The 13,064-nt window shown below is 43.3% G+C and overlaps 1 protein-coding gene across 1 annotated transcript in view; it reads right to left on the bottom strand.

Annotated features, from left to right (window-relative positions):
* Positions 1 to 1,227, bottom strand: part of CREG2 (cellular repressor of E1A stimulated genes 2) — a 32,086-nt gene extending 30,859 nt beyond the window's left edge. Inside the window, exon 1 of the mRNA XM_047069539.1 lies at positions 811 to 1,227. Coding sequence (XP_046925495.1) covers positions 811 to 1,227 — 417 coding nt within the window. The remainder of the gene's footprint in view (positions 1 to 810) is intronic.
* Between the last annotated feature and the right edge of the window lie 11,837 nt (positions 1,228 to 13,064).

Here is a 13,064-nt window from a genome sequence, read left to right as displayed (position 1 = left end):
CAAACAGATGAGACCATACCTGAGGTAAGAACCTGCCGCTGGCCAATGACCTATCCATTCCCTAAAAAAATATTTATTTTGCATAAATTAAACAGGAGTTCAAAGTACCTCTCTGTAATAAAACCCTTACATCGATCTCACCAGCCCTAAAAGCTTTCTGGGCCGTGTATACTTAGGGATGTCACTTCCTCATCATTTATCCATGTCATTTTGGCTTAAGGTGGAATCATACCTAACAGGTGAGTAAAAACATTTACGAACCGAATGATAAAACAGCAGCTGAAAACAACTCGTTCCAGCATTTATACACTTTGCACCCTAAGCCTCCTTTCCAGAAAACCTCTTAAGTTCCATATTTCAAAAGTGAACTTCCACCAAACCCCCAGTGGTGTCTTTCTCCCAGTCCCCAGTGTCAGTAGGTGACCGGGAAGTTCGGGTCCATTGGGTGCCGTGGGCTGGGAGGCTGCACGCGCCTACTCTATGATGCCGAAGGCGGCTCTGGCTTCTTTTGTCCAGGTCTCGGGTCAGGCGCTGGTTATGTGTACGCCTCTCTGACCATCTCAAGACTGCACTTCAATCCCCATGCGCCTGGCAGGATGCCTGACTGTTAGCACCTCCCAAGCCCATTTTGCCAGGTTAACCAAAGCACAATCTGGTTCCGTTATTTACGCGCCGGCCACAGCGCAACCCCGCCGGCGGGGCACGTCTGTGAGATCTGGATCCGAGCGCGCGAGCGGTCGCTAGCATCTCCCGGTCCCCAGGCCACCGCCAGGCACGCACCTGCAGCCGGCTCCGGGCGGGGCTGCTTACCTTCTCGTGGGCGGACACGGTGGCCAGACAGCCCCAGGCGCTGGCGTGGGCCAGGAAGCGGGCGGTGCTGGGGCGCAGTCTCGGGCCGCTCTCCCGCCGGTAGGAGAACATCCCGGGCGGCGCGGGGGGCGGCCTGGAGCGGGCGGCGCCGGCCGGGGGCGGCAGGTGCGCGTCCTCCTTGTGAGCCGAGGCCGGGAAGCTGCGCTGCCAGATGCTGCCCGAGTCCTCCAGCAGCGCGGGCAGCGCCTCCTCGGTGGAGGCGCTGTCCAGCTCCTCGTCCACTTCGTTGGTGACGGCCCAAGACACCGAGCTCACGATCACGTAGCCCGCGGCCGGGGACAGCAGGGCGCTGCAGCACAGCAGCCAGGAGAGGCGGGTGACCGGCCGCGCGGGCCGCTGGCCGCGGCGCACGGACATCTTGCAGCGGCGCGCCCTGCCGCGGGGACAGCCTGGAGCGCGCGGGCGGCGGCGAGGGCGGCAGCGCCCCCGTGCGGCGGACGCGCGGAACTGGACTCCGCTCGCGACCGCCGCAGGATTCCCGGGCGGGGTCCCCACCCCCGGATGCCCTCGCAGCCTCCCGCCGTGTTGAGAAGTCGAGCTCCTGGAAAAGCGGATTCCACTCGAATGCTGCACGTCCTGCGGCCGCCGTGCGCAGAGTCCTCACCGTGTGCGAGGTCCGGGGATGGGCTCATTACCTGCTGGATGGCACGGATTCTGCAGCCAGGGGGTGGCGGGCGTTCAAATCGCGAACCAACACACTCCCCTACTTACCAGCTGTGTGACCCTGCCGGGTCACTTAACCTCTCTGTGCCTCAGTTCCGTTATTAGAAAAACAAGCAAACCACGGTATTGAACTCATTTGGGTGATGGATGGGAGAATTAAATAAGTTAACGTCTAGAGAGGCTTATATTTTGGTAATAGATAAAGGTAGGGACTGTTACCATTTTATAGAGGAGGAAACTAAGTAAATGGTGAAGGTAAGATTACCACCGAGTCAGTCTGATGCCAGAGCCATTCCCTTGCTTTGTAAGGACAATGACTGTCTTACGCTTTACTTACTTCAGAAGAACTGCGAGTTCTTCTGAAAGCAAAGTCAAATTTTTACATATCAACCAAAGTAAAAGGTAGCAAACACCCAGAGGCAAAGTGGCTGGGATGGAGTAGCAGAGAATTGTAAGAATGTATCAGAGTTTCAAAACATTCTTTTATTGGTGGAAATTTGAGCTGTTTCCAATAGTGAAGTTTTATAGATAACAACATAATTCTAAATCATTTACACTTTTAACTTCTGCTTATGGTATTCCCTTATCTGCCCATTAAGAGACATATTCTGCTCTAGATTTTCCACCTAACATCTAATAGTCCTGCTTCCAGTTTGTTACGGATGAAAGTGACTTGAACTAGCATCAGAATTTTTGTAGATATTTTGGTAAATGTTACACTGTGCAGTAGCTAGAGGATCCGTTATCTACCCTGTCCTCCATTCCATCTACCTCCTCCTTTTCCCTCCTATTCAAAGCCATTTTTCTTTAAAAAGTCTTCTTAATCTCCTCAGTGCACTCCAAGCTGGCCTCCCATCCCACCCCAGCCACCCTTTCCAGGATGCCTTCTTTCTGTTGCAAGTCTAAGGGGAGTTCTGGTATTCTCTCTGCATGATCTCGTCTCCTCCCATGGCTCTGCCAGCCTTTTATGCTGCTGACTTGCCAGCCTCTCTCACTTGCCCCTGAATGATGTGTCCCATAGTCTTGGAGAGGCAGTATAGCAAGTCATTAAAAGACGTGAGCTCTTTCAAATGACTTCAAATGAATTGACATCCTGCTCTATCACCTACTAGCCGTGACTGTAAAATAAGGACAGTCACTTCTATCCCAGTGGCCTAGGAGAAGCACAGAGCAGACATGTGATAGATGCATACCACAGCCTCTTTTCTATCATATGCTCTGCAGGGGGGGGGGGAGGGGGGAGGCAGGCGAGCCTGGCAGCTGACTCCTTCCACCCAGGCTCTTGTTCTTGGCTGTTAGGGGCCACTTCTTCCTTTGAGGTTCTGGTGGAGGTAGATATTTTCCTCTGCCAGTCCCAGCACATGATATGAAGAATAAATGCCCAGTTCTTACTGTTCGTTGCCAGCAGGATGAAGTCCAAGCTCTTTAACTGAGTATATAGGTCCCTTGTAACTTGTCCCTGCCTGTCTGTCTATCCCTGTCTGTCCCACTGCATCACCCTCCCAGACTCCACTGCAGTGATCTGGCGTCTTTATGGTTCTACAGTCAGTGAACACCCACACATGCACCAGATAGATTAATACAATTAGCATTTTGATCTATTTTCATCCTCACTTTTAATCCCTCTGTTCATTCATCAAGGTACATGATAGTAATTTACAAATATTTTTCTTGAGAGAATGCATGCAGCAAATGCATAAAATTATATGTACAAAAAACCTGTTAAAATCATTCAGGTGAAGTGAGGGAATATTGCCAGTTCCCCAGAAGCTCTCCATATGCCTCTCTCCCCAAATTACAATCCCTTGCCTCCTCTCCTAAAGGTAATCACTGTCTTGACATTTGTGATACACATTTCTTTGCTTTCCTTTATAGTTGGACTTCCTACACATGCAATCCTCAGTGTTATAGATTCATCTTACCTATTTTGAACTTTATATAAGTGAAATCATACTTTAATTTTTTGTGTCTTTCTATGTTGTCAAAATTATGTTTGAGAATCATGCTTACTTTGTTGTTTGTAGATATATATGGCTGTATAGTATTGCATAGTGCAGCTATATGACCATTTATTCAACTATTGTCAGTAGGTGTTTTATTTTTTTTTATTTGTATTTATTTTGTTGTTGTTGGTTATTTTGAGAGAGAGGTGGGGAAGGGGCAGAGGGAGGGAGGCAGACGACCCGAAGCAAGCTCTGCACTGTGAGTACAGAGCCTAATGTGGGGCTTGAACTCAGGAACCGTGAGATCATGAGCTGAGCTGAAGTCAGATGCTTAACCAACTGAGCCACCCAGATGCCCCCGTTGGTAGGTGTTTTAATAGGTTTTATTATTCAGGTATGGTGAGGCCAGGTGATCAAGAGATGCCTGCCATTGAAAAGGTAATTTATTCTACTCATAGATCCCAAGAAAAGGGATCTTTGGCCAATGGGGACAGGAGTCAAAGGATTTCCAGGTCATGGGTGGGCAGTTCACTTTACACCCTTCCTCAGAGGGTATCCAGCAGGATTGAGCCCTGGTTGCTCACAGTGGTAACAGCTAAGGGACACAGCCTTAGAATGGCTTTCCTTCCTCCCTGGTCCAATCACTCTAGTCCCCCACTCCTGTTCTTTAGGACTACATCCCAAAGTAAACTACCCGTGTGCCAAGTCCTTGTCTCAGGCCCTTTGGAGGAATCCAAACTAAGGCACTGGTGCACATTCAAGAGTTTCTCTAGGGTATATACCTCGTAGTAGGGTTGCTGGTTGTGGGGTAGAAGTATGCGTCATTATATTATATAATGTCAAACTGATTTCCAAAATGATGGTACCAATTTACATTGCTACTATCAGTGTATGAGCTTTCCTGTTGCTCCACATTCTCATCAACACAGATTATGGTTAGATTTTTCTGTCTTTTCTCTCTCCCCACCCCCCACCCCCCCACCCCCCCAGTCTGGTGGATGAGTAATGGTGTCTCATTTCTACTTTAATGACTGATGTGGTTGGTTGATCACCTTTTCATACTTTCATTGGCCAGTTGGATATCCTCTTTTGTGAAATGCCTGTTAATGTCTTTTGCCCATTTTTATTGGGTTGCCTGTGGGTTTTTGTATTGATTTGTAAGAATTAATTTTATTTTCTTTATTCCAGTGCTTTGGTATTGAAAAGTGCCACAGATTGTTTTGGGGTAGTTGTTAATGCTAATGTTTCTATGCATCAACCTAACTGCGCTAAGGGATGTCCAGATGGCTGGTAAAATAACATTTCTGGGTGTGTCTGTGGGGGTGTTTGAGGAAGAGATTAGCATTTGAATCAGTAGATGAATAAAGAAGATTAATCTCATCAATAGGGATGGGCATCACCCAGTCCTTGTGGGTCTGAATGGAGCTGAGACATCCACCTTCTCCTGACCTTGGACATCAGCACTCTTGGTTCGCCAGTTTTCAGATTCAGGCTGGGCCTTTACGCCATTGGCACCCCTGGTTCACAGAACTTTGTGTTTGGACTGGGACTACCCCACTGGCTTTCCTGGGCCTGCAGCCTGCAGATGGCAGATCATGGGACCTCTGTCTCCATAATCACATGAGCTAATCCATGTTGTTCTATGTATCAGGAGTGTTTTCCTTTTTACTGGTGAGTAGTATTCCCTTGTATGGACATGCCATAGTTTTGTTTATTCATTCAACAGTTGATGGTTACTTGGGTTGTATTTATTTATTTATTTATTTATTTATTTATTTATCTATCTATCTTGCTATTAGGAATAAAGCTATTGATAGCATTCACGTCCAAGTCTATGTGGGGACACGTTTTCATTTCTCTTGAGTAAATATTTAAGAGCAAGATTGCTGAGTTGTATGGTAACCATAGGTTTACCTTTATAATAAATTGTCGAGCTTTCTTTTCCCTCCAAAGTGGCTATACCATTTTGTATTCCCACTGACCCTTCATGACAGTCCCAGTTTTTCTGCATCTTTGGCAACACTTGCTATTGAGTGGCTTTTTAATTTTAGCTCTTCTACTAGGCGTGTCGTGGCAATTCATGGCAGTTTTAATTTACATTTTTCTAATGGCTAACAATATTGAGCAGCTTTTTATGTGCTTACTTTTTGTCTCTCTTCTTTGGTGAATTGTCTGTGTAAATATTTGCTCATTTAAAAATCTGGTTGTGTCTTCTTAGTGTTGAGTTGTGAGAGTTATTTTATATGTTCTCCATACCAGTCCTTTTTTCAGGTAGGCGTTTTGCCAGTGTTTTCTCCCAGTTTGTGGCTTGCATTTCCATTTTCTTACCAGTGGCTTTTGAAGAGCAAACATTTAAAATTTTGGTAACGTCTAATTTATCATTTTTTTCTTTCATGGTTTGTGCTTTCTGTACCATTTCTAAGAAATCTTTGTCTGATCTAAGCCCATGAAAAATATCTTTGATGTTTTATTCTAGAAGCTTAATAGTTTTATCTGTTACATTTAGGGCTGTAATCCATTAAAAACATTTTCTGTATATGAATGAGGTTCATTTTGTCCCTACAGAGATCAAATTGATCCATCACTCTTTGTTCAAAAGACTATCCCTTTTCCTGACTTACACGTTATTTTTGTCTTAATGCTGTATTTTTCTGAATACAATGAGACATTGTTATTTTATGCACTCTACATTCATTTAGATTTAGCTATGTACTCTCCAGTCTCCTCACTCTTTATCTTTTCTTGTATCTCAGATCACCCATTTGTGATCATTTTCTTTCCTACTGAAGTATATCCTTTAGAATTTCCTTTAACAAGGGTCTACTAGTGGCACTCTCTCTTTTGTTTGTCTGAAGTTTACTTCTGTTTCACTGGCAGAAAATATTTCTGCTGAGTACAGAATTCTAGCAGTAGGCCTGTTTTCAACACATGGAGGCTTTCATTCCACTTCGGTTCCTGTGCTGCTGCTGAGAAGTCAGATTCCAGTCTCATGGCCACACCTCTGAAGATGACTGTTCTTTATTTCTCCTGTGGCTTTAAAACTCTTCTCTATGTCTTTGGTATGCAACTAGGTGTGGGTTTCTTCCTTCCTCCTTTCCTTAGAAACATTTTGGACCTTCCCTCTGGTCTCTAACCTGTCTTTCGTATCTGTTGTCTCTTTGTCTTTGTGCGGCATTTAGATAATTACGGTGGATGGAAGGTTTGTGTCCACCCCACCCCCAATTCATGTGTTTGGGGTGGCTATATTTGGGGATAGGGCGTCGAATGAAATAATTAAAGCTAAATGAAGTTGTAAGGATGGGGCACTGGTCTGATAGAGTTAGTGCCCAAATAAGGATACCAGAAAGGGGCACCTGGGTGCAGGTTAAGCATCTGACTCTTGGTTTAGGCTCAGGTCATAATCTCACAGTTCATGAGACTGAACCCTGTGTCAGGTTCTGCACTGACAGGCAGGAGCCTGCTTGGGATTCTCTGTCTTCCTTTCTCTCTGCCCCTTCCCTGCTCACACACTCTTTCTCATTCTCTCTCTCTTTCTCAGAATAAATAAATAAACATTAAAAAAAAAAAAAAGACACCAGGAGTGCCTGGGTGACTCAGTTGGTTAAGCGTCCGACTTCAGCTCAGGTCATGATCTCACAGTTCGTGGGTTCGAGCCCCCCATCGGGTTCTGTGCTAACAGCTCAGAACCTGGAGCCTGCTTCAGATTCTGTGTCTCCCTCTCTCTCTGACCCTCCCCTGCTCACACTCCGTCTCTCTCAAAAATAAAAAATAAACATTAAAAAATAAGAAAAAATACACCAGAGAACTCTTTCTCTCAATGTGCACCAAGGAAAAGCCGTGTGATGATATAGTGAGAAGGTGGCCATCTGCAAGCCAGGAAGAGAGCTCTCACCAGAAACTGAGTCTGCTGGAACCTTGGTCTTGGACTTCCCAGCCTCCAGAACTGTGAGACAATAAATGTCTGTGGTTTTAGCCACCCAGTTTATGATATTTTGTGATAGCAGCTCAAGCAGGCTGAAACATTGTCAAACTGTGTTCCATTATGATTTTTACCATTTCATAGTCTTACTAGGAATATATGAGTACCACATGGGCTACTCATCAATGATGCAGGTGGTCATAGCACTTATACAGAAGGAGCTATTTTGAATTGGAACTCAGTTACTTGGCTTAGTAACATTTTGCAGAAATTTTAGGCTTGTTTAAGCAGTTCATAGCAAAGGACTCTTCCACCAGCAAACATTCTCACGTTTGGCTGCAGGACACTAGCCTTTGGTATATTTACAAAGAGATTTGACTAGTGATGGGAGGGAACACATTGCAGAACTTCTGCTCACCCATTACTTCCTACTCACAAACGTTTGCCAAGGACAATGAGAGGCATGTAGTCAGAGGTAACAAACCACAGTTTAAAGTTTAGAGCTAGGAATGTAAAGAGGAGCCTGGGATGTCTTCTTGGTCAGAAAAAAAAAAAAAACCAAAAAACCAAAGCTAGAAAAGATTAATGGGTCATGTCAAAAGAACACAGGAGTCAACTTGAAAAGACTTCCACTGGGAAAAGGTGGAATAATTTAAGCATCAAAAAGAATAATGGTGGCAGTTATTTAAAAAAACTAAGCATACATATATTTACTGTCCTCCCAGCAATTGCTCTCCTGGGCATTTATCCCAGAGAACTAAAAACGTGTGTCTCCCACAGAAACCAAATACATCATTGTTCATAGCAACTTTTTTGTAACAGCCCCAAACTGGAAGCAACCCAAATGTCCCTCAATATATGAATGGTTACATACAGGCACATCCATACCATGGAATATTGCTCAGAAATAAAAATTGAGGGGTGCCTGGATGGCTCAGTTGGTTGTGTCTGACTTCGGCTCAGGTCATGATCTCACGATTCATGGGTTCAAGCCCCATGTCAGGCTCTTGTGCTAACAGCTCAGAACCCGGAACCTGCCTTGGATTCTGTGCCTCCCTCTCTCTCTATGCCCCTCCCCACTCACACTCTGTCTGTCTCTCTCAAAAGTAAACATTAAAAAATTAAAAAATAAAAAGAAATCTAAATTGATATGTGAAACAACTTGGGTGGATCTTATATTGAGTGAAAAAAAAAGCTAGTCTTAAAAGGTCATACATTATATGATTTCATTTACAGAACATTCTCAAAATTACGAAATTATAGGAGTGGAGAACAGATTAGTGGTTGCTAAAGGGTTAGGGACGGTGTGTGGGGTGTGTGTAACCGTAAAGGGGCAGCATGAGGGAGCTCTTTGTGGAGATGGAAGGGCGCTGCATCTTGACTGCAGTGGTGGTTACACAATCTATATGTGACAAAATGTCATAGAACTGTACACAGAAGGCACCAATGTCTGTTTTTTGGTTGTACAATGTCTGCTTTTGACATCACACTGTAACTGTGTAAGATACAAGTATTGGTAATGGGTCTCCTGAGTTAATAATGATTAAAAACAAAAACAAAAGACAAGCCTTCAATAGTCATCACTGGAAGTTATCAAGGCATCTAATTTATTCTGATAATTTATTTTTTCTAAAGTAAAAATAATTCAAGCATTTATCCTGCCTTTCCTTTTATGTTTCAATTCTATTTCGAGGTAACCAAATTGTTGATATGGGAAAGATTTTCTTTCTAGACAAATTCCAGCTAATATATCTGGAAGGAATTAGAACATTAGAAAAAGAAATCATTTTGCAACCCCTAATGAAGCAATCAATATAGGCAACAATAATCAATATGTGAAATACTAAATGAAATATTGAGTGGAATCTTATAGTAGATAGATCATCCTGGCAACACCTGAACCCCATGATCAATCTTAAGTCTTTTCTTTGTTTCTTTTCTTTCTTTCTTTCTTTTTCTTTTTTTTTTCATTTGAGAGAGAGACTGAGAGTGTGTGAACAGGGGAGAGGGGCAGAGGGAGAGAGTGAGAAACTTTTAAAGTTTTAAATTCTTTTTATTTTGAAAAAGAGAGAGAGAGAAAGGGAGGTGCAAAGAGAGAGAGAGAATCCCAAGCAGGCTCTGCTGTCAGTGCTGAGTCCAACATGGGGCTTGATCCCAAGAACTGTGAGATCATGACCTGAGCAGAGTTGGATGCTCAACCAACTGAGGCACCCAGGTACCCCTTGAAAGAAAAAGAGAGAGTAAGAGAGAGAGAGAGAGAGAGAGAGAGAGAGAGAGAGAGAGAGAGAGTCTTAAGCAGGCTCCACACTCAGCATGGACCCTGATGAGGTTGATCCCATGACCCTGGGATCATGACCTGAGCTGAAACCAAGAGTCAGGCAGTTAACTGACTGAGCCACCCAGGTGTCCCGAATATTAATTCTTAATTTCACCAAATGTGGGACAAAGGACTACCTTTGTCTGTTCAGGCTGCTATAACAAAATATCATAGACTAGGTGGTTTAAACAACAGACGTTTATTTTTCACAGTTCTAGAGGCTGAGAGGTCCAAGATCAAGGTGCTGGTAGATTCGATGTCTGGTGAGGACTCTTTTCCTGCCTTGTAGACAGCCACCTCACTGTGTTCTCACATGACCTTTCCTGTTTTTCTCTTTTTATAAGGGCACTAATACCATGATGAGGGCTTCTCCCTCATAACCTCATCTAATCCTAGTTACCTCCCAAAGGCCTCCACTTTCGAATACTGGGGTATAGGGCTTCAACATACGGAGTTTTGAAGGAACACAAATATTTAGCCCTTTATAGTGACATGAAGCATTGCCTGATGTGATGTAGTAGTGTGCACAGGTAGGAGGTACACAGTGCTATCTATGAAGTGTTTGAAAAAAATTTGGCCTGAATCTGCTGAAGCTTCTATTTTAACTGCTAGATAACACAAATACGGAGTCAATGGAACGAGTCATATAATTCAGAATGTGGAACGCTCCATAGTACAAATAACCCAGTTTCTTCAACAAATAAATGGGATGAAAAATTATAGGTGTGTGGTTATAGATATGAAAATATTTAGGAGACATAAGATGAAATGCAAGAGATGGGTCAACTGTTAAGAGCCATTATTGAGGTCAGTAGAGAAATCTGAATGTGGGCTAAGTATCAGATGATATGAAAGAACGTTGTTTTATTTATCAGGTGTGATAAGGGAGTTTCGGCTAGGTAAAAAATTCTGTTACAGAGACATACTACAGTATTTACTGTTATATTTGCAAATCCTGTATCTGACAAGGGACTTGTATCCAGAATATCCAAAGAACATGTATAAGTCAATTACAAAAAGCAAAGCAAAACAAAACAAATAAGCCTATTTAAAATGTGCAAAGGATTTGAACAGACATTTTTCCAAAGAAGACATGCAAATGGCCAATAAGCACATGGAAAAATGCTCAACATCATTAGTCATTGGGGAAATGCAAGTCAAAACCACAATGAGATACCATCTCACGCCCACTAGGATGCCTATAATCAAAAAGGCAAGTGATAGATATTGGTGAAAACGTGGAACCTTTACACATTTCTGATGGAAATATAAAATGGTGCAGCCATTTGGAAAATAGTTTGGCTGCTCTTGAAAAGGCTAAACATAGAGTTACCATATGAACCAGCAATTTCATTCCTAGGTACATGTACCCAAGATAAATGAAATGTATGTCCACACAAAAACTTGTGCATCAGTGTTCACAGAAGCATTATTCAAGTGGAAATGAAATTATTCATGTTTCCATTACGGGAAAACAACCTAAATGTCCCATCAAACGATGATGAATGGATAAATGAAATGTGGTATATCCATACAATGGAGTATCATTTGTCAATAAAAGGAGTGGTTGCTAGGGCCTGGGAGAAAGAGAGAAGAGAGGGCGACAGCTTTCCCCTGACCCTGATACATTCAGTGAATTTACTTGTCACATCTTGGGTGGGGAGTGAGGATGGGGTGGGAGGGAGGGGCACGTTTACTTCCTACTCACCCTTACCTGGAGTGTATAGCCCTTTGGATGTTCCAGTTTATAAGGTCGCTATTAGACTTCCTACCCTGGTTGGCTTCTGGTATTTGACTACTACTGCTCTCTTCAAATCTGAAGCTCAAAGTTGTGGGGATTGGAAAAAGCAGCCTTGGTGCTTAGCTCACGACACTAAATTCCACATTCTCTTAGATTAGGACCTAGAGATTTGTTTTTATCTTTTTGATGCTTTTAAGAAGACATTTTATATTTTTTCCAACACATACAGTTGTTTTCACCTGATGAATTAGTTCAAATAAACTGGCTTGCCAAATTTCTGGAAACCAATTGTGATTTTAAATCCCTTAATAATTTAAAATTCATGGCCATTAACTTCAAGAGGCTGCTGGGGCTGCCTGGTAGTGCTACTCAACTTCCCACCTTTCTGGGAGGCTCTCTCAATTTCTTTTTTCCTACTTTCTTCAGATCTCTTTTCAGATTACACCTTGTGAAAGAGACCTTGGCTTGAGAACACTGCATGAAGTAACACCTGCCTCCCCATCATGATTTTCTTTATTGGGGGTTATTTTTACTATTATACTTAGGAATCACTGCCTAAGATACCTGGCTTTTATTTGTTACTTAGTTTGGTGTGGGTCTTCTACCAGGATTACAAACTCCTGAGGAGCAGGGATTTGCCTGTTTAGTTCACTGATGATCCCCAATGCTTAAAGAGTTCCTGGTAAAAGAATATATATGACAAATATTTGAGAACACATTGCTATACATTTTAGATCAAACTTCTGTGTTTGCAAGATCTGTCTGCTACCAGATTGTTCGTGGGTTTCCGATTTAACATCATCGTGAGTGCAAATTTAACGTTCCAAGATCCATGTGCTATTTGATGTGCTTGTCTTTCTGTAAGTACCATATTGACAACAGCGATGTGCCCTGGGAAGATTGGTTTGTACAGGGTCTCATTATTATTTCTACTTCAAATTACTGTTTCAGAAAACATGATGGCTGAGTGAGCCCAGCTGAGGTTCATGAAGTCCAGCCCAGATCAGGGTAACCGTCCAAGCAACCTGGTGACTGGTAAGGAATAATAAATCCATTGTGGCTGTTTTAAGCCATTAAGGATTAGTTTGTCATGCCGAAATTGTGAAGCGATAGATGGCGCAAGCAGAGAACAACCTTTGCCACTTGATCTATGAATTATTTCTGGCTCTTGGATAAAAACCCTGGTTTGGGGAAGGGGCTAGAGGCAGTGGCTATTTACACTCGTGTTCGCGTTCAGATAACAGACCACCAGTTGCTTTCAGTCATAGCAACCGTTGTGTATTGTTATGATTTCAAGTCCACTTCTTTACGGTTTAAGTGAAGTTGTCTTGATCTGAGGGTGATTTACATTTGGGGAGGCCATGTCAGAATGATGTCACCCAAGCTGTGCTACTGAGTGCCTACAGAGAGGAAACCCTTAATACCAAGAATTTGTGAAGACTCACCAAGAGTGTTCCGTCTGAGCAAGGCTACTCTTGGCTGATCTCAATAGCTCTCTGAAGACCTTGAGACATTAGCTCCTGCCACGATGAAGGCTACACTCCTTGCTGGCAGTGGTGTAAACCATGCAGCGGACCCATGAAAGAGATCTTCTTGCCCATAAACACGGGC

This window comes from Lynx rufus, unplaced genomic scaffold (assembly GCF_022079265.1).
Source record: "Lynx rufus isolate CCGP_SWC_20201006 ecotype Redwood Valley unplaced genomic scaffold, mLynRuf1.p SCAF_8, whole genome shotgun sequence".
Classification (NCBI taxonomy): domain Eukaryota; kingdom Metazoa; phylum Chordata; class Mammalia; order Carnivora; family Felidae; genus Lynx; species Lynx rufus.
Note: the sequence above shows the minus strand (reverse complement) of the source record. Positions and strands in the feature narration are given on the sequence as shown.